General features: G+C 37.1%; 1 protein-coding gene across 2 annotated transcripts in view; it reads left to right on the forward strand.

The window, feature by feature from the left end:
- The window catches only part of adamtsl3 (ADAMTS-like 3), a 207,091-nt gene that overhangs the window by 84,225 nt on the left and 100,248 nt on the right, over positions 1–22,618 (forward strand). For both annotated transcript variants that reach the window (XM_051900104.1, XM_051900105.1), the window contains exon 4: positions 16,385–16,512. In XM_051900104.1, coding sequence (XP_051756064.1) covers positions 16,385–16,512 — 128 coding nt within the window. The remainder of the gene's footprint in view (positions 1–16,384; positions 16,513–22,618) is intronic.

Consider the following 22,618-nt stretch of genomic DNA (forward strand, 5'->3'; position numbering starts at 1 on the left):
CAAAAGGTTTTGTTTTTCCAGACATTCTGTGTTGTCTTAATTTTTTTCTGGATTTATGATTTAATACAAATTCATTATAAAAAAATAGTAGTAGTGAAATGGAGACAATATTTACAATTGGATTAATCTTTTTGAGAATTTTACAATTCCTTTTTTTTTTTTTTTTTTTGGCAAACAAAGTGCTGCACAACAGAAGTTTACTGTTAAAATGAAAACATGGAATATTATTATTATTATACTTAATACTTACATTATATACTTATATTACTTAAAGTATTTGTGTGCACCATGTATGTTTTATGCTTATTAAAGTGTTGAATTGTTTGCAAAGCAACATGTTAATGCCATGCTAATGTGTTTCATTTGTGGTTTCATGAGTTGTTGCTTATGTAGAGTGTTCCAAATCAGTCAGTTTATTTCAGTTAAATGCCTATGTAGGCAGTAGACAGCTAGGCAGCTCACTAGGTTTTGGAACAGAAACATGAAGTCTAGGGAGTTTAGTTTTATTTATTTATTTATTTATTTTATCTCTAGCATTGTTTTTCTCTCCATCACTCTGCTTGTCTGTCTTTCATCCTGTGTGTCTCTGTGTCTATCGCTATGAGATTGTGTAGCACCTCTACAGTCTCACAGCGATGCTGAGAACAGGCCGCCAGAGACATGGGGCACGCAGGAGAACAGGATCAGTGTGTCTGGTATTTCTCATTTCAAGCATCTTGTAATTGCGAGAAGAGAAAGCTGCAGACACCTTATCATTTTATCTTCTCCCGTCAACAATACATCTGTAGCCAATGCTGTTATTTTTTCACAAACATCCATAGCTCTTTTCTGCTCTTTCTGATTTCATATAACGGCTGCCACATCTAAGTGCCTAGTGATGATTTCAGAACGGACATGCAATATTATAAATTAATTATTTTGGTTAAGAAAACATGTAATATAGTATATAAATACCATTCAGAAATGGTATGATTTGTTTGTTTTTGAAAGAAGTCTCTTTTTGATCACGAAGATCAAAAATACAGTGAAAATAGTAATATTTTGAAGTATTATCACAAATGTAAAATGTAATTTATTCCTGTGATCAAAACTGAATTTTCAGCATCGTTACTTGAGTCTTCAGTGTCACATGATCCTACAGAAATCATTCTAACCTGTAATACTTTTTTAAGGATTCTTTAATGAATAAAAAGTTTAAAAGAACAGTATTTATTTAAAATATAAATCTTTTGTAACAATATAAACTATCGTTACAAAGTTTGGGGTCAGTAATTTTTTTCTTTCTTTTTTTGAAAAAAAAAAAAAAAAAAACTTCTACTCAGCAAGGATGTGTTAAACTGATAAAAAGTGATAGTAAAGACTTATATTGTTTGAAAGGATTTCTGTTTTGAATAAATGCTGTTTTTAACTTTTTATTCATCAGTGAATCCTGAAAAAAGTATCACAGGTTATAAAAAAATATTAAGCAGCACAACATTGATAATAAATCATCATACTAGAATGATTTCTGAAGGATCATGTGACACTGACGACAGGAGTAATGATGCTGAAAATTCAGCTTTGTCACAGGAATAAATTACATTTTAAAGTATATTAAAATAGAAAACCATTATTTTAAATTGTAATAATATTTCACAATATTAGTGATTTTTCTGTATGTTTGATCAAATAAATAAAGCCTTGATGAGCAAAAGAGACTTTAAAAAAACAAAAAAACATTTGTATTTTGGCTGTTCTCATCACAGTGCATTTTGGGATTACCTTATGCATAAAAGATACATCAAAAACTGCATTTGAATATGGTTAAATATGATATGACCTGACAAGGTTTTGGAAGAGAGTTACAGTGTCAAAAGCAGGAAAATGTATAAGCAATTCAACTAGTTGATATTAAAAACTTAACATAAAAACCCGCACAGTTCTGGAAGACAAATTAAGTTGTAAATATCAAACACTGTGCGTTGCATTAGGAATTTTACGCTTTTGCTCAACACCTTTAAACATTTGGCTTTAATTTCAGTCCCGTGCCGAAGATCAGACAGTGGCTGATTATGTTGAGAGTTCTGGGGCCGTACATGCGTTGGCCATATGGCTCACTTCCCTGACAACTTTGATCTTCACATCACTAGCAGAACGCAATTGTGTTTGTCACAGCTTGTTAGAGTAACCAGCCTCTTGGATGAAATTGCAAGCAAACTTATGGAAAAAAAAAAAAAGAAAAAAAGAAAAGCGGAAAGACATTTTAGCAGGGTGACTTGGAAGAGTGTGTGTTTTTTGAGTCTATTTGAGTGATATCGTTCCCACAGATAAAGATTGTGATAACAGAGGGTTCGATCCACATTTAGCAGTTGGTTTTCTTGAAAACTTTCCATGTCTTGTTAGCACGTTTATCCAAAACTGTACATCTGTGATTTACTGACTTGTCTGGTTTTCACATGAAGTTTTCACATGGCTTCAGAAGACTCTAGACTATAGTGCATGTGTAAAATGGACCACTTTTATTGTACTTTCTTTTATTATTATTATTATTATTATTTAAAAAAAAAAAAAAAAAAAGAGAAAGTGTTCTGACCTCCTTTTAGATCTTGTCACACTAAGCTTAACCCAGGGTTATCTTTATAAAAATATGGAGCATGTTGTCACATTTCACTTCCATTCTTTCGGGGTAAATCAAGAAAAGAGCATACACAGTATTAATGAAACAAAAAACACATAATTGTACTAGACATGTGTGAAATTAATGTGGGAAAAAATTAATCCCAAGTGAATTTACACGAACTGAGAAAGTCAAAAAGTGTTACTTTGTGCCCTGCTTTCCCGTTAAAACGTGTAAATATCTTGAGCTTGTGTTAACCACAGACCTTATTTCAGGCATTTCCTTATTTTCTGATTTCAGTAAAAACTTAATCGTTCTGACTTCAAGTACAGTGTGAAATCATGACACATGAAAAACTAAGATAATTACTTTCCAAGCGTGAAGTATGAAAAGTATGAAACATTGAACAAGATGTATTAAAAAAGAGCTTAAACCATGTTGGTTTGCTGGTCTCAACCTGCAGCAGTTTGTAGCTTTCTTCTGCTTATTTGGAGAAATTATGCTTAAATCAGCTAAAATCAGGATAGGAGACCAGCTAGACCAGTGTTTCTCAACTAATGGGTCACGAGTATGTTTTTTTGATGCAAGACTTTTATTTTGATAGACATGCTTGAAAGCTGTTGGCTCTTCAGTCAAACGCAGTTTAAGTAAAGAGTGCTTGAGAAAAACACATTGTCCTGATTCAGTATCTGCAGTCAGATGAGATTTTGTCAGGCTCTATTTCAGTGTCATTATTCTAATGTTATTTTCATAACTTGTTTCGAAATAAAAAGTCTCTCACCTCAGAAAAACTAAATTTCCCATCCTGTCAGCTGTTATCTGTATTTGTAACACATATTCTGTGCGCGCTGTATCACTTTATTATAAATAATGCGCAGAAGAAATTATGAGCATGAACTGTTATCATTTACATGCGTCTCAAACTCCATCTCTACATATGCTGTGAGTTTGGGTTGCTTTTAACATTCATCTAGGAACGAAATTGCACCATTTCATCAGATTTATAGCATAAATCATTAATAAACCTGTGGCAACACAGGAGAATACATCAATATGTTTCATCCTCGCGATTTCAAAATAAAAGTTTAAACCCTCGCTTTGAGTTTGCATGTTTTGATGTCCACATATTCTTGTTCAAGAAATTACATAATGTACACAAGATGATTGTTTATATTATGTATATTATAATATGTATTTTAACAGTGTTGTTCTATAAAACCATATGATTACTTGCTTTTGATACTTTATTTAAACCAAAAATTATTGCATCATTCTTATTATACATGTATTTTAAGTCATTTTAAGAAGGCTATTGTTTGCTTAGGTCTATTTTTATTACCACAAAAAATATCCGATTACTCGATTAATCATCAAAACTAATTGGCCGATTATTCGATTACCAAAATAATCGTTAGTGAACGTCATAGTTATGTTGTCAATTAGTAAATAATTGAAGTTACAAAAAGTACCTTCGTGTGTTAGCTGGGAAGGATTTGCATCCAGGTATGATGTTCATTCTGTTCATCAGGCGCAGTATTTATATAACTTTTAATATTTTTTCTTAGGAATTATATTAAATTCCTGGCCAGACCAGCTCAGAACCACTGAGCTAGACCAATCTACATCAGCTTAAAACAGCACAATAGCTCAGGCCGGTTTAAGCTGTCCTTTTTTCAGCTTGGCGAGTGTGAAAAGCCCTTTTGTGTTTGAGCGACATGTGGGTGATTAGATAATGACAGAATTTTCATTTTTAGGTCAACTATTCCTTTAAAGTCTCCTCAAACCCTTTTTTCCCGCTCAGCACACACAGTTCATGTTCGGCAACCAGCTCACCCAGATGTTAAAGTGTTGTTTAGCCGCGTCCCTGAACGCTGCTGCTTTCCATCCAACGTTTGACGAGAATCTCATGGACCTGTTGATCCATCTGTCGCCCCCACATACACACACACACACACATCTGGAGTTAGGAGAGATATGATTGATGAGCGAATTCCACTGGTGGTCTGTGGGAGACTCGGAGGAGGTCGTGTCCCACTGGAGCGGCTCTAGCCGAAGGGATGCTTATCACCTTCTCACACCCACTCACTGTCCGACCAGGCCAGCCACTGTCTGCTTGAGTGTGTGTGTGTGTAAATAGGATGTTTATGTAAATAGGATGTTTATCTTCTTTCAGCCAAACGCAATCAGAGTTATATTAAAAATAGCTTCCAAGCTTTATAATGGGAGTGAATGGGGCTTAAGATTTTGAAGGCCAAAAAACACATCCATCCATCATAAAAGTAATCCATATGGCTTCAGAAGGTTAATAAAGGCCTTCTGAAGTGAAGCGATGTGTTTTGTAAGAAAAATATCCATATTTAAAACTTTATAAACTATAATAACTAGGTTCCGGCAAACGGCCGTACGCATTAATTTATGGCGAAAGAGTGACCTCTGACGCAACATAGGAGTAGCGTAAGTTTAGACGCCTCGCGGTTCAAACAAATAGGGCTGGGCAACAAACTCAAGCTCCTCTGACATTTCTCTTTAAAATTTCTTGTTTTAGACTTCTAATTTGTGACCGGTGTTTTGTTTTGCTCTCTCCTCTGTGCTTCCGTGTTCGTCATTACGTCATACGTCGGGTCAGAGGTCACTCTTTCGCTGTAAATCAATGCGTACGGCCGTCTGTTGAAAGCCAGTTATTATAGTTTATAAGGTTTTAAATATGGATGTTTTTATTACAAAAACCCATCTCTTCGCTTCAGAAGGCCTTTATTAACTGAAGCCGTATGGATTACTTTTATGATGGATGGATGTGCTTTTTTGGGCTTCAAAATCTCGACCCCCATTCACTACCATTATAAAGCTTGGAAGAGCCACAATATTTTTTAATATAACTCCGATTGTGTTCGTCTGAAAGAAGATACATACACACCTAGGATGGCTTGATGGTGAGTAAATCATGGGATAATTTTCTTTTTTGGGTGAACTGTCCTTTTAATATGTGCTTTATAAGTACTAATAAACAGCCAATATCCTAATTTGCATGCTAATAAGTAACTAGTTAATGGTGAGAATTGGACACTAAAGTGTTACCATATTGCTATATAGCTTTAATCAGCTTTCATTTCAGTTTTATTTTTAGTAATTTTAGTACAACTTAAACTTGTTTTATGTTATTTGCAAAGGAAACATTTTAAAATTTCGTTTATGTTTAAGTTATCCGTCTAATATTTATATTTTACTTTACTTTATTTTAATTATGAAATAGTTTTAGTTTTTTCTTTTTTTTGAGCAAGCCATAAATGCAATGTGACTGATCACTCTATATTAGCATTTCCATTTCATACAGTTAAAGGTCCAGTGTGTGATATTTAGGAGAATCTATTGACAGAAATGCAATATAATATACATAACTATGTTTTCAGTGGTGCATAAAGACCTCACATAACGAACCGTTATGTTTTTATTACCTTAGAATGAGCCATTTCTATCTCATACATTACGGGTCCCCTTACATGTTAAGTCGCCATTTTGCACCGGCATGAGTCTACAGTAGCCCTAAATGGACAAACTGCTTTACAGAGCGCGTTATGTCACTATGTTATTGTTCTTCTTCTTCTTCGTTGGTGTTTTTAGAGGCAGCTTGCATTGTCACTACATGGAATAAGCAAGAAGTAGTAGTAGTAGTAGTAGTAGTAGTCGTCTGGTTTATTAGAAGCAGAGACCGTTCTTTGTTAGAAGTAAGAAGAAACCTAATTACTTGACTGGTTACTCTCTGCTGTCTCAGATGATGACATGTTTGTCCTGTGTCAGCCACCGTAGCTTCTCTATGTGCTTCGAAAGGGAGGGGAGAGCGGTGGACTGAATCGTTTGTTGCAATTTGCAACCTCACCGCTAGATGCTGCTAAAATTTACACACGGCACCTTTAAGGGCTTTCTAAAAAATGAAAATCTATTTGAATATATTGAAACTTTTGCAATCTATATGTTGCTTGCCAAAAAAAATAAATAAATAAATAATTTCCGCTTTATTCTGAGAACACATACTTTGCATTATGAATTGTGGTCTAATACATCTTTTGTAATGCAGGAACTTACGAAATCGAGTTTGTGGTATCAGAAGCATTGGTATACTTGTGCAAAGTATATTTCAGGACTTGCTGTACAAACCCATGACAATGCTAATGCTAGCAATGCTGTTCTACCAGTCGTGCTACAACCCAGACAGCAACAGAGTCTGGGCCAAATCTGGCTTACATTGGGTAATTAATCTTAAGGATTTGTGGGTGACCTCTGGGGTAAAGGAGGTTGAAGTTTGGCTCTTTTCCGCCTGACATCTGGGGATTCTGGCACTGTTTAGGGCAAGTTATGGCTGATTTCTGGGGAGATGGAAGTTGTGGGTGAGTTTTGGTCTGCTCCTGGCATTAATCTGGTTTACTTTTGGTAAGCAGCTTTTGGGCCAATCTTGGAGTGTAATTTGGAGTGGTATGTAGGCCAAACACAGCTGAAATTTAAGAAGATTCAGCCAAGAATCAATTTGCTGTTTGGAATGAAACATCTTGCCCAAACAAATCGGCCTTCCTGTTTTGAGCAATATGTTTGTATATTTTAAGGTAAATGTGTGGTAATGATCGACAATCAGGATAAGCTACTGTTAGCAAGTGTTTGCATTTTGCCGTATTTACCCTGTACATTTGTGTGATTTGTTTTGGCAGAACAAATTGAGGTAAACTGAAACTGATTTTTTTTCCCCTCTCGTTCAACAGTATGCTTTAGACAAAAACATGGTTCTATTTTTCAAATTTGTTGTATGTTTACACTAAAAATGTTTACTGTGGGAAGAAGACTGATCAAGTCATGTGGGAATGATTGTATTTACAAGATAAGCACACGTGGGGAATGTTTTTGAGCCCCTTTCCAAGTTGGGGGATAGTCAGTTTAAGAATGGCGGAAACTATCTGCTGTTGATCATAAGTTGTAAATGTTGTATAATTTTATTACAGTTTAGTTTGCACTCATAATGCTCAAATAGCTACTGTACGCATACAAACTAAAGACAGAATAGCGATAAAGCTTACCACAAAATACCTAGGCATCCAAAATCCATCACCATAATAAGAGTTAAAACAACAACATCCTTCTGCAGTGATGTTTCTGATAACATATTTTTCCTGTTATCATGCCATTGCTAACAGAGTGATCACACAAAACATATTATTATAGGCCAAACTTTGTGTGTTCATTCAGGGACAGTGTTCTAGTGCTTAAATTAGTTTTTAGGCACATTTCAAAGTCCTGGACGTAGAGTCTTATACAAGGTCTTATTGTCTTTTGGCAAAATTCACTGCTTTCAATCCAAAATATGTGGGTTGAGGGAGTTTTTGATTTGATTTTAAAGGGGCAGTATGTAATAATTTTCATGTATTAATCGCCAATGTGTGAACAGCTTGTAACGAAACTTAAAAATAAGACCTTCTCTGACTTCCTAGGTTTAAAGCCTGAAGACTGATTTTTATGTGAAGGACTTGGAAAATCAAAAGGATGTGACAACTATGCTCGCTCCCGTGAGCCTCTCTTCTGTTCAGTGGGGCTCATTCATGAAACTTTCGTAAATATATGAGCAAATTTGCGCGTAAAATAGACCGTTACAAAAACTCTTCTCCGGATTCACAAATGCTTCGTATGCCACGGATTCGGTAGTTAAGCGTGTGTATATTAATGAATTCCAAACATTCGTAACATTCCAAACATTCAAAAATACAGTAACCAGCAATATTAACTTCTCCATTGTTGTCCAGTCATTGTACAAGTAGGATGATTGGTGGGTATAGTATTTGTCCCGCCCCTCCTCCACTGTGATTGGACGGCTGGGTAAAAAGTGACAGTGGCAAGCGTTAACAGTTAAAAAAAAAAAAAAGACAGGGCAAATCATCTCGCGAAATATTATTAATATATTACGTAAGTGTATCAAAATGCAGTGTCATCAGCCTAAATTAGAACACAGAACTTTCTAATGTTTTATGCACCATTTACACGTGGTAGGGAGCAGGTGTAAATTTCTTTCTCACCAACTAACATTTTGAAAATCTGAACATTTTTGTGAATCCGAAATTTTGCGTCAGAACGGCTTTATGAACGATTTACAAAAAAAAAAGTTTCGCTCATGTTTCATGAATGAGGTCCAATGACACATTAAACGAATGCTTATACAATGTTCAGGATAATGGAGAAAGACAAAGAGTTATTCTGTAATGTCAATGTGTCATGCAAAGAAAAGGGATTAATTCAAACTCTAGTCTCACATAGTCAGATCTATATAGTCTATAGACTCAGATATACTTTATAATCAAACTATCATGACAGTGTAAATGCAAACATATCCACATCACTATGATCGGATGCTTTCTTAACTGCTGTTTTCTCACCGCTTTCATTTTTGTTGTGTGTTTATTTTGTTATTGAGAGGAAAGAGCACAGCCCATATTTACATATTCATCTAAACTTCACTCTCAGCAGTGTCGGGATGTCTGTTAACAGTATAGATATATCAAATTTCTTTTTACGTCTTAGCGAAGAACGAAAAAGAACTTCGCTGTGAGTATATCGGGACATTGAATCACGTTCAGTTTGTTGTATGTTACGTGTGCACGAATACGAGCGCGAGCAATTAATTGCTAGCTGCAATTCACTTAATGGCCACCGGTGTCGCTAATAACAAGAGTTTCTGAATTCTAAATTTGATTTAACCGTTCAAAGATTGATTTATTCCTATGTAATGATTTATTTGCACTCATGATGTTTTGCCATCTTAACTAGAGCAGCACTAGCACAGGCTCTCAGGACTGACAGAAAACAGGCTCTGATTCATTAATTTCACATAATCTTCCTTTAATTCATAATTCAAAAGTACATATTGAGCATGCAAGACTTGTCGTCCACTGTTATATTTACTACAGTTTTCTCATTTTTAATGTTAGTGATCTGACCAAATCATTCAAGCATCTTTGCAATGCAAAGCCACGTGACTAATTGAATATTATTTTATTAATAATTTGTTAATTGCATATTACATTTATACATATATGATCAAACAATAGATTGTATTGTTTAGGTTTTAGGTCATGACAGCTTTTCCACTTCTCATGAGTTTGCAAGTACATTTTTTTTTCTTTCTTTCCTAAATTCGAGACTTACTTGTACTTATTTAATTGGGTGAAAGCTTTGCACCATAAACCTCAGGCTAACTTTTCAAACTAATGTTGCAATATTGGCTGAAAAACGTCCACTGCAGAGTATTTTTGTCCTTGCCATAAACTGATCCATTAAACTGATTATAGTAATTCATCTAGTGACTATTCGGCTACACAAACCGTGATTTGTTGCATCTTTGTTTGAAAGCACTCTTGGAGGAGAGAACGTAAGTGACAAACAAACATGATCTATCTAACAAGCATATTATTTGTTACAACGAAGATCTTTCCCAAGGAGAGTCTTGGCAATCAAAGGCTTTACCTAAACTGACAAGTATAGAGGAGTTATATGAGGTCACACAATATTCTGGAGCGCTCTTGTCCAAAATATACTTTCAGCTCACTCAGTTCTGAGTGTTGACAAATCAAGAGAGACATGGGAATATGAAGTGAACACCACTATGGACCAAATGCTTTTTTTCCCCCCAGAACAATGCAGGGACATTGGCTCTGATTGGCTCGGCGATTACCTTGCTGTCTAGCGTTCTCACTAGGATTTGGATCAAACCCATTATTTGAATCAAGTCTAGATTTAAACTCACTAACTGGTTTATATACTAACCATATTACACACCATAAAAGCTGAATAGTTATAATCCAGAAGTGAAATATTTCAGATGTGGCTTAGAAAGTACATTCTTGCATTCTCCAATTGGGTGCAGTAAAGTTAAAAATGTTGGCAAGAGGTTAGAAGTGCAGTGGCCAAAATATTGGACACTCCATTTCCAGTGGACTCAGAGCGTTGTCTCTTAGGAAATTGCACTGATTTTAATCTCAGACACAACTACCAAATAAAATATACAAACGTTGCATTCACTGTTGCTAGGAACTGCATGAACTCCCAAAATGCATCCCTCTTGTAAAAATGCATTGGGTTAAGAAAACAGAATGAATGAATTTAGGATGATTTTATTGAATACCTGCTTATATGATTTGTTTTCTTGCATTCTACCATTTTTAATAAAATTTATAGGTCAATGTTGAGATGCCTGTGTTTGGAATGTGCTGGATCAACGGAAAAATATGTTGGGATGTATGAGTGGTTGCCAGGGTGTTGCTAAACAGGGTTACACTTTATTTCGATGGTCCACTTTAGACACTTTACTTACTATATGTAACTTTGCAACTACAGGTCAACTAACTCTCAGAGTATTAGTAGACTGTTAGTAGACTGTTAGGTTAGGGTTAGCAGAATAAGTTGCCATGCAGGGCTTGACATGAACTTTTTTGCTTTCCAGTCACTGTGGCTAGTGGTTTTCCAAAGTTACTAGCTACTCAGCATTTTCACTGGCCACAATTTACACATTATACCATGGGGAAAAACTGCTATGTAGATATTTTTAATATTATCTCATAATTTGGCAGCAAGTTTATTAGGCTGCTGTCACTTTAAGACCTGACGCACAGATCCATTATACTGTTACACATGTGTTTTCTTTCTCAACTGTTTACAACTGACTGTGTTTACGTGACTACTCGCCAAGACCGGCATTTTGACATTATTTGTGTGTATTTGGCTGTTTAAGCGCAATAAGCAGTGAAAATGAACTTTATTTAGTACTGAGAGGCGGCTTTATGTGTGCGTGAGCACAAAATCTGCAGGAATGAGTAAAATGATGCACAATACGCGCAATCCCACGCTGAAATTCAAGCCCTGTAACACCGACAATATTAATCCGGAGCAAATTAAGCGAGTGAGTGAGGGGAGGAGGGTTTGTGTGTCGACTCGCTGTCGGAGAGATGAGAGAGAGAGAAAGAGCAGCTGGTATCATGTGTCTATTCTGAGGAAAATGAGTATCGGAAGCGTTTCAGATATTTCATTATCGAAAAATCTATATTTTTGACAACACTAAATTGCGCTTAATTTATTATTTCAGATGCCTTTTTAAAAAGACTACACTTGAAAAATTTATATATATTATAAATATATATAAATTCAACCCGCCAGAGTGGCTAGTAGGAATGACTGCATTACACGTTACTGCTGAAATCCACCTGTATTTGCCGGGTGTTAATATCAAGCCCTGTTGCCATGTACTTGCAAAGTCACTTATAGTCAGTAGAATGTCTGTTAGTGGACCATCAAAATAAAGAGTTCGCAGATATTAAGCAGACAGTCTACTGACCGTCTAATGAGAGTTAGTTGGCATGTAGTTGCAAAGTTACATAGTAGAAAGTTGAGCATCGAAATAGTGTAACCAAGCTGTTCTAAAGGGCTTTTAGTGCATTGCTATGCAAGTTTTGCGCCAAAGTTTAATATTTCTGGTTGGGGAATTTAACAAATTCCTCTCTATTCCAAGTTTTAAACTTGGTTTAACACTTAGTATGAGAAATAAATACCTTATCAATCACAATTATTTTTAAAAAAAATGTGGTTTAGTGTATATTGAGGTCCATTTAGACATATGTACTTGCACTCAAAATGCTAAATTGTCATAATGATCGGAAAACATTTAGATTGTGTTTATTTAGTAATTTTCACTTCATTAAAACAATACAGAACAATACATAAACAACTGAATGATTGCAGGCAGGTGTTGGACACAGGGAATAATATGGAGAAAGAAGGAAAATTCCCACACACTGCTGTAGCTGTCGGTAAATCTAACATATTTTTTAAAAATGATTTGGCCTCTGTTAGACAGATTTTTTTTAACTTCATTAAACAAACACCAAAAACATAAATGGGGTTCATTTTCAGGTGTTTAATGTGGAGTATTTAGCTGAATTAAATAATGACATACATTTGGCACTAATGAGGGTGTGTAGTGCATCTGAATTCTACGAATATTCAAGTCAATATGAAATCATAATGTAAACAAAGACTGTGTGACTGTGTGCTAGTTCAGAAATCTGTGAGTAACCTGAGAGAGGTGTTTAGTTTTCCTCTTTTGCCAGACGCACCAGTCTGGTGCACTGCATTAGCCAGTATTGTGAAACGACACCTCTGTAGCCGCTCGAGAGCTCAGTCATGAGATGCAGTAGAGACGTCTGTGTGCAGCAGCCAGCGGAGTCTGCCATCTTTTGCTCTTATTTTCTCAGATTTTCACTGAGTTCTCTGGTGTGTCGTTTCATGTGCCCAGTAAATGAGAACCCAGTGAATATTGTGGGCTTTCTGAGTCACACATTTGTTGCGTGGTCCCGCTGTCATTGAGTTTCTCTCGTTCCTTCTGGCTTCAAGCATCTTGCTGTACAATTGGACTGACCTTCATGCTGTAAAAATGAATGGTAACACTTTATTTCAATGGTCCCCTTTAGACATTCTGTTGAATATAAGTAGCTTTGCAAGTACATGTCAACTTATTCTACTAACCCTAATCCTACCTCTGAAAGTCTACTAATACTAATACTGTAATGAGTTAGTTGACAGGTGCACGTTATGTATAGTCAACAGAATGTCTAAAGGGGACCATCAAAATAAAGTGTAACCAAATTTATGGTATTTTTTTTATATATATTTATTGTATTAATGTAATTTATTGTATTTTCCTAGTTTAGTGTTCCTACCCCATGATATGTGTTATTTTAGTATTATTTATATGCTATTGTAGTATTCAATTTATTTAAATTTTATTTTAAGTTTTAGTAATTTTAGTTCTGTCCCAGCAACAACCTGTGCAGCTCTGGTGAATTCCATGCCCAGACGCACATATTTGGACACAGTTTTGACATGTCCACTTCGGGTGTACTCACTTTTGTTGCCAGTTATTTAGACAATGATGGCTGTATGTTGAGTTATTTTTAGAGGACAGTAAATCTATACTACTGTACAAGCAGCACATTGCCTACTCTAAAATATATACAATTTTAATTTCTATAGTATTGTCGCTTGAGAAGATATACTAAAATGGTTGCTGAAATGTGAGGGGTGTACTCACTTTTGTGAGATACTGTGTATATATGTGTGTGTGTACCAATGCAGTTCCAATCCAGAAGGGGGCGCGCACAGTAATGCTTTTTAGCCTAACCTATTTTAACCAGCATTAACCACCAATAATCACAATAAGCTCTGTGTTTTGTTACTTTCGATTAGAAACAAAGTGCCATGTTTCAGATTCTGACCATTTTATCACAAATTTAACAAAAAATGCTGTTTTAACGCTTTTGGATGTGGCGTGACAGATCGCTTTGCGCCTCAGTTCAAATGGCAGAGCGGAGCGCAAATGAACGCGAACATCTCTTCCACTTCACTACTACAGAATGAACATGAATGAACATGAAGGTATGTTGAAAGATACAGTACAACTTACTGAAACGTATCATATCTCGTGTAATCGCGCGGTCAGTGTTTCAATGTCAGTGAAACAGTTTGTAAACTTATGTCGCGTAGTATTACATTTACCTCAGAAAAGCCATTCGGTGTCCACAGCTTGTTAGTTCGCTAGAGAAATGAACTGTTTCGCTAAATAATATGCTCTATATTAGCCTATATATTAATTATATTTTACTTAACCTGTTAGTGTAAGGCCTAAATAAATCATGAAAACAAGTTATGACAGCCACTGTGTAAATGATTATATTTCAAAAACGAATTGGAGAAACAGAAGTTAATGCAAAAACTGCCTTGTGTAATTTACATGTTTACAATACATACATTTTTTGAATGTATATTATAAATTTACTATGAAGTATTCTTTAGCTATAAGCCTAACAAAAGGCCTTACATTTGGGCTATAAACTGTAGCAGAAAATTAATATTTCTAGCTCTATGTAATGTCTGTGTGAGTACCATTATTTATAAACATTTCAGGTTTCATTAGCCATGGTTGTCAAGCCCTAAGCTAACCTCTAGCTAGCATTAGCCAACAGACTCCTCAGCTTCAGCGTAGATGCTAAATGAGTGTTGATTTCTCCTCTAAAGCATTGATGTGATCTCTTCCAGTCCCATTTTCATGTGAGAGGTTTGTGATGAGAAGAGACAGGAGTAAACTGGGTGCTGTTCTACCTGGCGTGCCTGGAGAAAAACCATAAAGATTTGCTGCCTATCAGGAAGTCTTATAGAGGAAGAACCTGCGATAGTAACTTTTAAAACAATGGGGATTTGAAATTTAATCTGAGGCCAATTTACAGAATCGCTCTTGACTGGAAAGTTTAGTCTTCAGGGAAATGGATCGCCGTTAGATCATTGTAAAAGCTGACATCCCATCACCGCTGCGAGGTTAGCTAGTCAAAGCCCACCGCTGCTAGTCTGTTTTCATTGGCAATCACTGACGGACTGTTTAACTAGGACTGCGGTCCAACATGTGAAATTAAGAAAGCCTCTACACACACATTCATGGTAATAGAACTGAACAAGCAGAGATGTTACATTTTCCAAACGAAAATGAGCAAGAATTTGCAGAATGCAGGAAGAAATCTGCCTTTCCCACAGAACAACTGCACATTATCCTTTTTCAGATGGATGTACACTACTGCTCAAAAGTTTGGTGTCAGTAGGATTTAGATTTTTTTTTGGAAGAAATTAATACTTTTATTCAGAAAGGATTCATTGATTTGATGCACAAACTGTTTGAAGAACAACAAACTGAAATATTTGAAGAAAATTGGTTGTTATTCACTGAAAATCTTGTCCTCCACTACAGCACATGAATCTCATTCATTGCATATTTAAAATGGCACTGTGCGATGTCAAACTCACATAAATCTGTATGTAAATGAGATTTCAGAACAGAGTTGTTCTTAGACGACACGAGTCAGAGTCTCTCGTGTCTTATTGCTTCATTACAGTCTTGGCTGCTTTTAGATCAGACATATGGGAGGTTGAGGTCAGTAAATGTGAGCTTCAATTGATTTTACACCAAATAAAAAGGCAGTCAGAGCTAGACGTTAGTATATTTTGCTGTATGAATTGTATCAACACACATGAGTTTGAGTGGGTAAAGAAATCAAGCAAAAGTATTCTGGAACACGAGGAGCTCAGCTAATGTTCAAGGTCAGTGTGTTGATGGTGTCCAAGTGGGATTTACTGGTGGGAAAAGTGAAGGAACTCAATGGATAGGTGGGTGACAGAACATAAATAAAACTGGAGAATGAATTAGCGTTTTTCTTCTAAAAATGTTTGTCCAGAAATAACATTTACAACTGAGAACGATGCGATTTTTCAGGTCAAAAGTGGAAAATCCTGAGATCTACAAGTAGAGGGCATCATTGAACAGCTTAGTATGCAATATCTTGCCTTTGTCCTTTTTTTCATTAACCAAAGACATTCGTTCACCGGTCAAAAGTCTCTTCTGTTCACCAAGGCTGCATTTATTTGATCAAAAATACAGTAAAAACAGCAATATTGTGAAATATTATTACAATTTAAAATAACTGTTTTTTTTATTTTAATATCTTTTAAAATGTAAATTATTCCCATGATGGCAAAGCTGAATTTTCAGCATCATTACTCCAGTCTCCAGTGTCACATGATCCTTCAGAAATCATTCTAATATGATGATTTGCTGCTCAAGAAACATTCATCATTATTATCAATGTTGAATTATTATCAAACTGTTGTACTGCTTAATACTGTAAGTAGTAGATGTTTAAATGTTGGTGTTTTTGGGTCTTGCAGTCCTCAAGAACCACCCGCTCAGATGAGGAGAGGGACACTGGTTGGGATGCCTGGGGCACGTGGAGTGACTGTTCTCGTACCTGTGGAGGCGGAGCCTCATATTCTTTACGCAGGTGTCTCAACGGAGTGTAAGTGAGCACACGCACACACACACACACACACACACACACACACACAGAGGCATCCATATCTTAGTGACTTGTCGAACACTAAGCCTCTATTTAAACCTACGCTGTAGGTACATTGCTACATTAAAAAAAACTGTTAAAATCATGTACTATACAGTGAAAAACATTGCATTAAATGTAATTTTACAGTAAAATACTGTCAAATTTATGTTGATTTCAAGTAAAAACTGTGAATTACCATATAACTTACAGTGAAAAACAGTAAAAGGACATTCCCTGAAGTCCTTATGTGCCACATCACATATTTAAATTAGTTTTGTTTCTTCTTATTTTTGCTATCAGTAATGCATTAAAGGGTTAGTTCACTAAAAAAAAATGAAAAAATCCTATGATTTACTCACCCTCAAGCAATCCTAGATGTATATGACTTTCTTCTTTCAGACAAACACAATCAAAGTTATATCAAAAAATATCCTGGCTCTTCCAAGCTTTATAATGGGAGTGAATAGTAAGATTTTAAAGCCCTTAAAAGCACATTCATCCATCATAAAAGTAATCCATACGACTCCAGGGGGTTAATAAAGTGAAGCGATACGTTTTTGTAAGAAAAATATGCATATTTAAAACTTTATAAACTAGAATAACTGGCTTCCTAAATTGTAGTCTTGAGTTTTCTTCCGGGAACAAACATGTCACAATATTCCTCATTTAAATAATTCCCGCCCAAGACATACGCAAAAAAAAGTGTGTTTAAACTCGTGGTTATGGTACAGGGCTTGACATTTCCCAAACACACTCGAAGCGGTTGACCAATCACAACACACTGCTCCAGCTGACCAATCAGAGAACAGTGTGCTTTTCAGAAGGAGGGTCTTCATAGAGACAGGAACTAAACAGAGCTTTTTTGACAGACTGGGAAGAGAGGAGCTGCAACAATGTGAAGTATGTGAAAAATAATGTGTTTTTTGAACATTCAAACATGAAAACCTATTCTAATAGACCCCAAAAACAACTTTGCAAAAGGGCATAATAATGTTTATTGCAGTGTCGTGTGTTAGCCTGATAAGGTTTTATGTGTTTGACCCTGTGCACTGTCTGTATACGAGTCTTGGCCTTGTTTTATGGGCAGGCCACCTATAATGTACTTTGATTCATCATGCGGTTTTCTATTTTACCATGGTGGCTATCACCAAATTTGGTAGTTTAAGTAAAACTTAAACATATCATTTAATGCAATATACAATTATAAGTTGTGAAATATGCTGTCATGCCATCCCATAATACCAGAAACAGTCCCTGTATTTTTTTGCTGTGAATTTTTGGCAACCACAACTGCCTTTTTTGTCGTAATTTTTTTTTACAGTGTACAGTTGCTCCAAAAAGTATTTGGACATTTCAGTTTTAAAATCCAAACAAAATATCAAATCAAGTGGCATCTGCAAACAAATTACGCTTTTCTGAGAACTAAATTCACTTTTCTTGTTTAGAGACCGATGTCTTTTGCCCAGGTTTTTCAAATATTGAAGCTCTTTCCACAGACAAGAGCACAGTAAAATTATCTGTATTGGTTGAATTGAACTGTATGACAGTGCAACAGTTGATTTCAGTCATCAACAGGCAGACATCTGTCATTGTGATGTCAGGCCACTCGCTGTTATCGCTGACCTCAGCGAGAGTACAGAGAAGTGCTTCGTTTCCAGAAAGAATGGAAAACATGACAGACACTTTGGATTTAAGTGTCTTTCTCTCTCTCCTTGTTATTCAACTTCTATTTCTGTCTTGTTTTTCTCCTTCTGAAGCAAAGAAGAGGTTTTGTTCCTCAAGTAATAATGTTAGTACACATAGCATTAATTATGCATGTGCATAATTTACATGATTTAGAATATATTAAATAAGCCGTTGTCATTAAAATGAAGCTGAGAGAATTGAATGATTCATGGATACAGCAACGTGAGTTTTCTGGGTATAGTATTAATCTTGAAATGCTAATTGGGTTGTTTTGTTTTTAGCCAGTTTTAGTTTTTTGAACATTATGTTTAACTTGTAACATGTTGACTTGTAAAAAGTAAGTTAACTTTGTAATCGTAAACTTGTCCTTTTTTGTGTTAAAATACTTTGTCCTATCCCAGCTTAATATGACATTTATTGGATGTTTCTCCTGAAAAGTGTAAACACTGTGGCACTATTAAAATACTGCTGTTTGCTTGACCAGCCCAACACAAATCTGGCTCAACCAGTGGCATTAGTTTGGGGCGGGACTGTCTGTTTTTCTCAGGTTATCAAGTCTAAAGGCCTGTTCACACCAAGGATAATGATAACGATAAAGATATAGTTCTAAAAACTTTCTAAATATAATAGAATAGCAAATTCCACACCACAACTACAACGATAACGGCACAGAGAAACAATATCATTGGAATCACTTTCAGAACGATTTTTTCTAGCTGATGAACAGTAAAAACATTGACAGCCAATCAGAATCTATTTTGATTTAAGAGCTCGAGCATTTAAAGTCGTCATGAAATCAAAATACCTTAACCACTCCCCTCCAATCATCAGTGTGCTATGAGCAAGGGATGGAGAGGAGGTGAGTTAAAATAAAACCCTGCCCTCTAGGGGTGTAGCAGTACGTGTATTTGTTCCAAACTGTCACAATACGGGCGTCACGGTTCGGTGCATACAGCCAGACGACGAATACAATCAGTGACAGGTGATTCACACTCCAATCCAGAAGGGGGCGTGCATGGTAATGCAACGCTGTTTGCTAACCACCACAACAGGAAAAAGAGCAAAAGAAGAAGAACAGATGATCTATGCATAGATATGTTTATGTATAATCTCTCAACCAGTGTTTCACCCACGGAAAGACATCAATAAAACAGCTTGAGAATAATATCTCACGTAGCATTACATTTACCTCAGGCAAGTCATTTAGTGTCCACAACATATCAGTTCACTAGAGAAATTAACTCTGGAGGGAGCATTTCACAGCCATAAACAAGCTGAAGCTAGGCCAGTCACTCACTGTGAAACAGTTTCAGAGACTGTTAGGTCCGATGGCAGGTGCATCCAGACACAGAAGGTACCTTTTGGCCTGCTGTACATGAGACCTTTGCAGTGGTGGCTCAAAACCAAGGAGTTCTCCCCGAGGGGAAATCCGTTTCGCGTGATCAAGATTCGCACGGACAACACAGCGGTGGTCTCGTATATAAATCATCAGGGGGGTCTGCGTTCGTGCCCCTTGTGCAAGTTGGCACACCAGATCCTCCTGTGGGCCTAAGGGAAATTACTGTCAGTCAGGGCAGTATACATCCCGGGGCGTCTGAATCAGGGAGCAGACATCCTATCGAGGCAGGGGCTGAGGCCCGGGGAGTGGAGACTTCATACCGAGGTGGTGGAGCTCCTGTGGGAGCGCTTCGGGAAAGCGGATGTGGATCTGTTTGCGTCTCGAGAGATGAGACACTGTTCATTGTTTTACTCCCTCACGTATCCAGCCCCTCTGGGGTTGGATGCGATGGTACAGACTAGATGACGGTCTCCCTACCGAGGTGGTGGAGACCATACTCCAGTCCAGAGCTCCTTCCACGAGGAGGTTATATTCCCTGAAATGGAACGTGTTCTCTTCATGGTGTAGAGGTCGTATGTTGGACCCTGCTAACTGCCCAGTTGGTACAGTTCTGGAGTTCCTTCAAGATAGGTTCTCATCAGGGTTATCCTCATCCACATTGAGGGTGTATGTGGCAGCCATTTCTGCTTACCACACCCCTTTAGATGGTGCTTCAGTTGGAAGACACACATGGGTAACTCGCTTCCTCCGTGGTAGGCTTCCTTTGAGGCTAAGACCTGCGGCACGTCAGAGAGTTCCAACATGGGATTTGGCCATAGTTTTGGAAGGCCTGTCCATGGCTCCGTTCGAGCCCATCGAAGAGGTTCCTTAGAAGTTCCTCACTCTCAAGATTCTGTTTCTTCTTGCTATTTCGTCTCTTAAGAGAATTGGAGACCTTCAAGCTCTTTAGGTCTCTCCTTCTTGCTTGGACTTCGCTCCGGGCATGGTTAAAGCCTTTTTGTTTCATCGGGAAGGCTATGTTTCTAAGGTTCCCAATAATGTGGCGGCCCCTATTATGCTGCAGGCTTTTTGTTCTCCTCCATTCCAAAATCCAAACCAGGAAAAATTCAATCTGCTCTGTCCTGTCAGGGCCTTAGATGCTGACGTCCACAGAGCTGCCCTGTGGCGTAAATCTGATCAGTTATTTGTGTGTTTTGGGTCCCCACATAAAGGGCACCCTGCATCTAAGCAAACCTTAAGTAAGTGGATAATTGAGGCTATCTCACTTGCTTACGAGTTGGCCGGCCAACCGTCACCTCTTATGGTCCGAGCCCACTCTACTCGGAGTATGGCTGCCTCTTTGGCTTTGCTTTCTGGAGTCTTCCTTCAGGAGGTGTGTGATGCGGCAGGATGTTCCTCGCCGCACACGTTCGTCAGGTTTTATAACCTGGACCTGGCCTCGTCTCCGGGGTCAAGAGTGCTCGCGTCTTAGTGTGCGCATCACGATTTCACACAGACAGACACTTAGTTTTATGGCGGCGTGGGTATTTCGTTCCCAAAGCGCTTGAGGCAGCGCGAGTTCCCTTGAAAGGGAATGTCTCACATTACGTATGTAACCATGGTTCCCTGAGAGGGAACGAGATGCTGCGTCACGTTGCCATACTCCCGGCATGCCTGTAACAGACTTACTTCGACCTTTCAGAAGCTGACACTGTTTGGTTCAGGTGTGCTTCATAGTTTCCTGGTCATGACGTCACCCGCCTATGACGTTCCGTCACGCCATTGGACTGATTTCACATGTGCTTCATGACGCAATCACGCAGAGGCGTTCCCAAAGCGCTTGACACAGCATCTTGTTCCCTTTCAGGGAACCATGGTTACATACATAATCTGAGACGTTTTCCATTGACACTTCCATTGATATTCTGATAAAATAAATTTTTTTGCTAGCAGCATATACTATAAATTGCTAATGTTTCATTATATCATAATAGATGTTTCAGCGGTAACATCTACTATATTTGGAGGACTCTTTGAAGTGTGACATATTTCTGCTGCATTTGACGTCATAGCCCAGTATAGTTACTAGTGAAGTATTTTTGACTATATGTGTGTTCTTTGTGTCGTTAGCCAGTCGACGCTGCCATTATGTCATTTACTGCTCCAGAGTGATTAGTCACATGCTATTTATGGCTCAGGTGATTGGCTCCAGACCCGAGAGTGAAATTACGTATTTTCTGCCATTGAAATTAATCGGAATGCTAACAGATAGCTCTCTCCAGGTGTGTCAGACCTCACTAAGAACAGAGTAATGTTTTGATAGCGTCACAGTGTTTACACTCTTTGTGGAAATCACCCAATGAATGGGTTGTCTCTGCATATTAAAATTGGGATAGATATCTGTTTTATTTTATCATTTTGGACACAATTATGTTTTTTTAGCTCACTGCCCATTACTTCATTGCTGGAGGGTAGATGCCAAAAACTAAAGCAATACTCATAGAAAATGGAAGTCACGCGCCATTTAAGCCGCAATACTCATTTAGAGCTAATTGACCGGTTAGATCCAACTGAAAACAAGAGAAAAGGCCAATTACGCTTCGGGTCTCATTGGAAATGCTTCTACTGACCCTCAACGTTAAATTGCTCTCAATGATTTGCATTTAACTGCTTCCTGTGTGAGTATTATTTTTTTCCCGAGAACATTCAAACATTCAAACAAAATGCAGATGGGTTTTTAAGTCACTTTGAATAAGGGTGCCTGTTAAATGGATCAATGTACAATACCCTTCAACAGTTTCTGCAAGATTTTTAATATTTTTTTAAAGAAGTATCTTCTGCTCGCCAAGGCTGATTTAGTTGATCAAAAATACAGTAAAACAGTAATATTGTGAAATAGCTGTTTTCTATTTCAATATATTGTAAAATGTAATTTATTCCTGTGATCAAAGCTGAATTTTCATCATCATTACTCCAGTCTTCAGTGTCACATGATCCTTCAAAAATCATTCTAATATGATGATTATCAATTTTGAAAACAGTTGTGCTGCTTAATATTTT

This window comes from Ctenopharyngodon idella, chromosome 7, assembly GCF_019924925.1.
Source record: "Ctenopharyngodon idella isolate HZGC_01 chromosome 7, HZGC01, whole genome shotgun sequence".
NCBI lineage: Eukaryota > Metazoa > Chordata > Actinopteri > Cypriniformes > Xenocyprididae > Ctenopharyngodon > Ctenopharyngodon idella.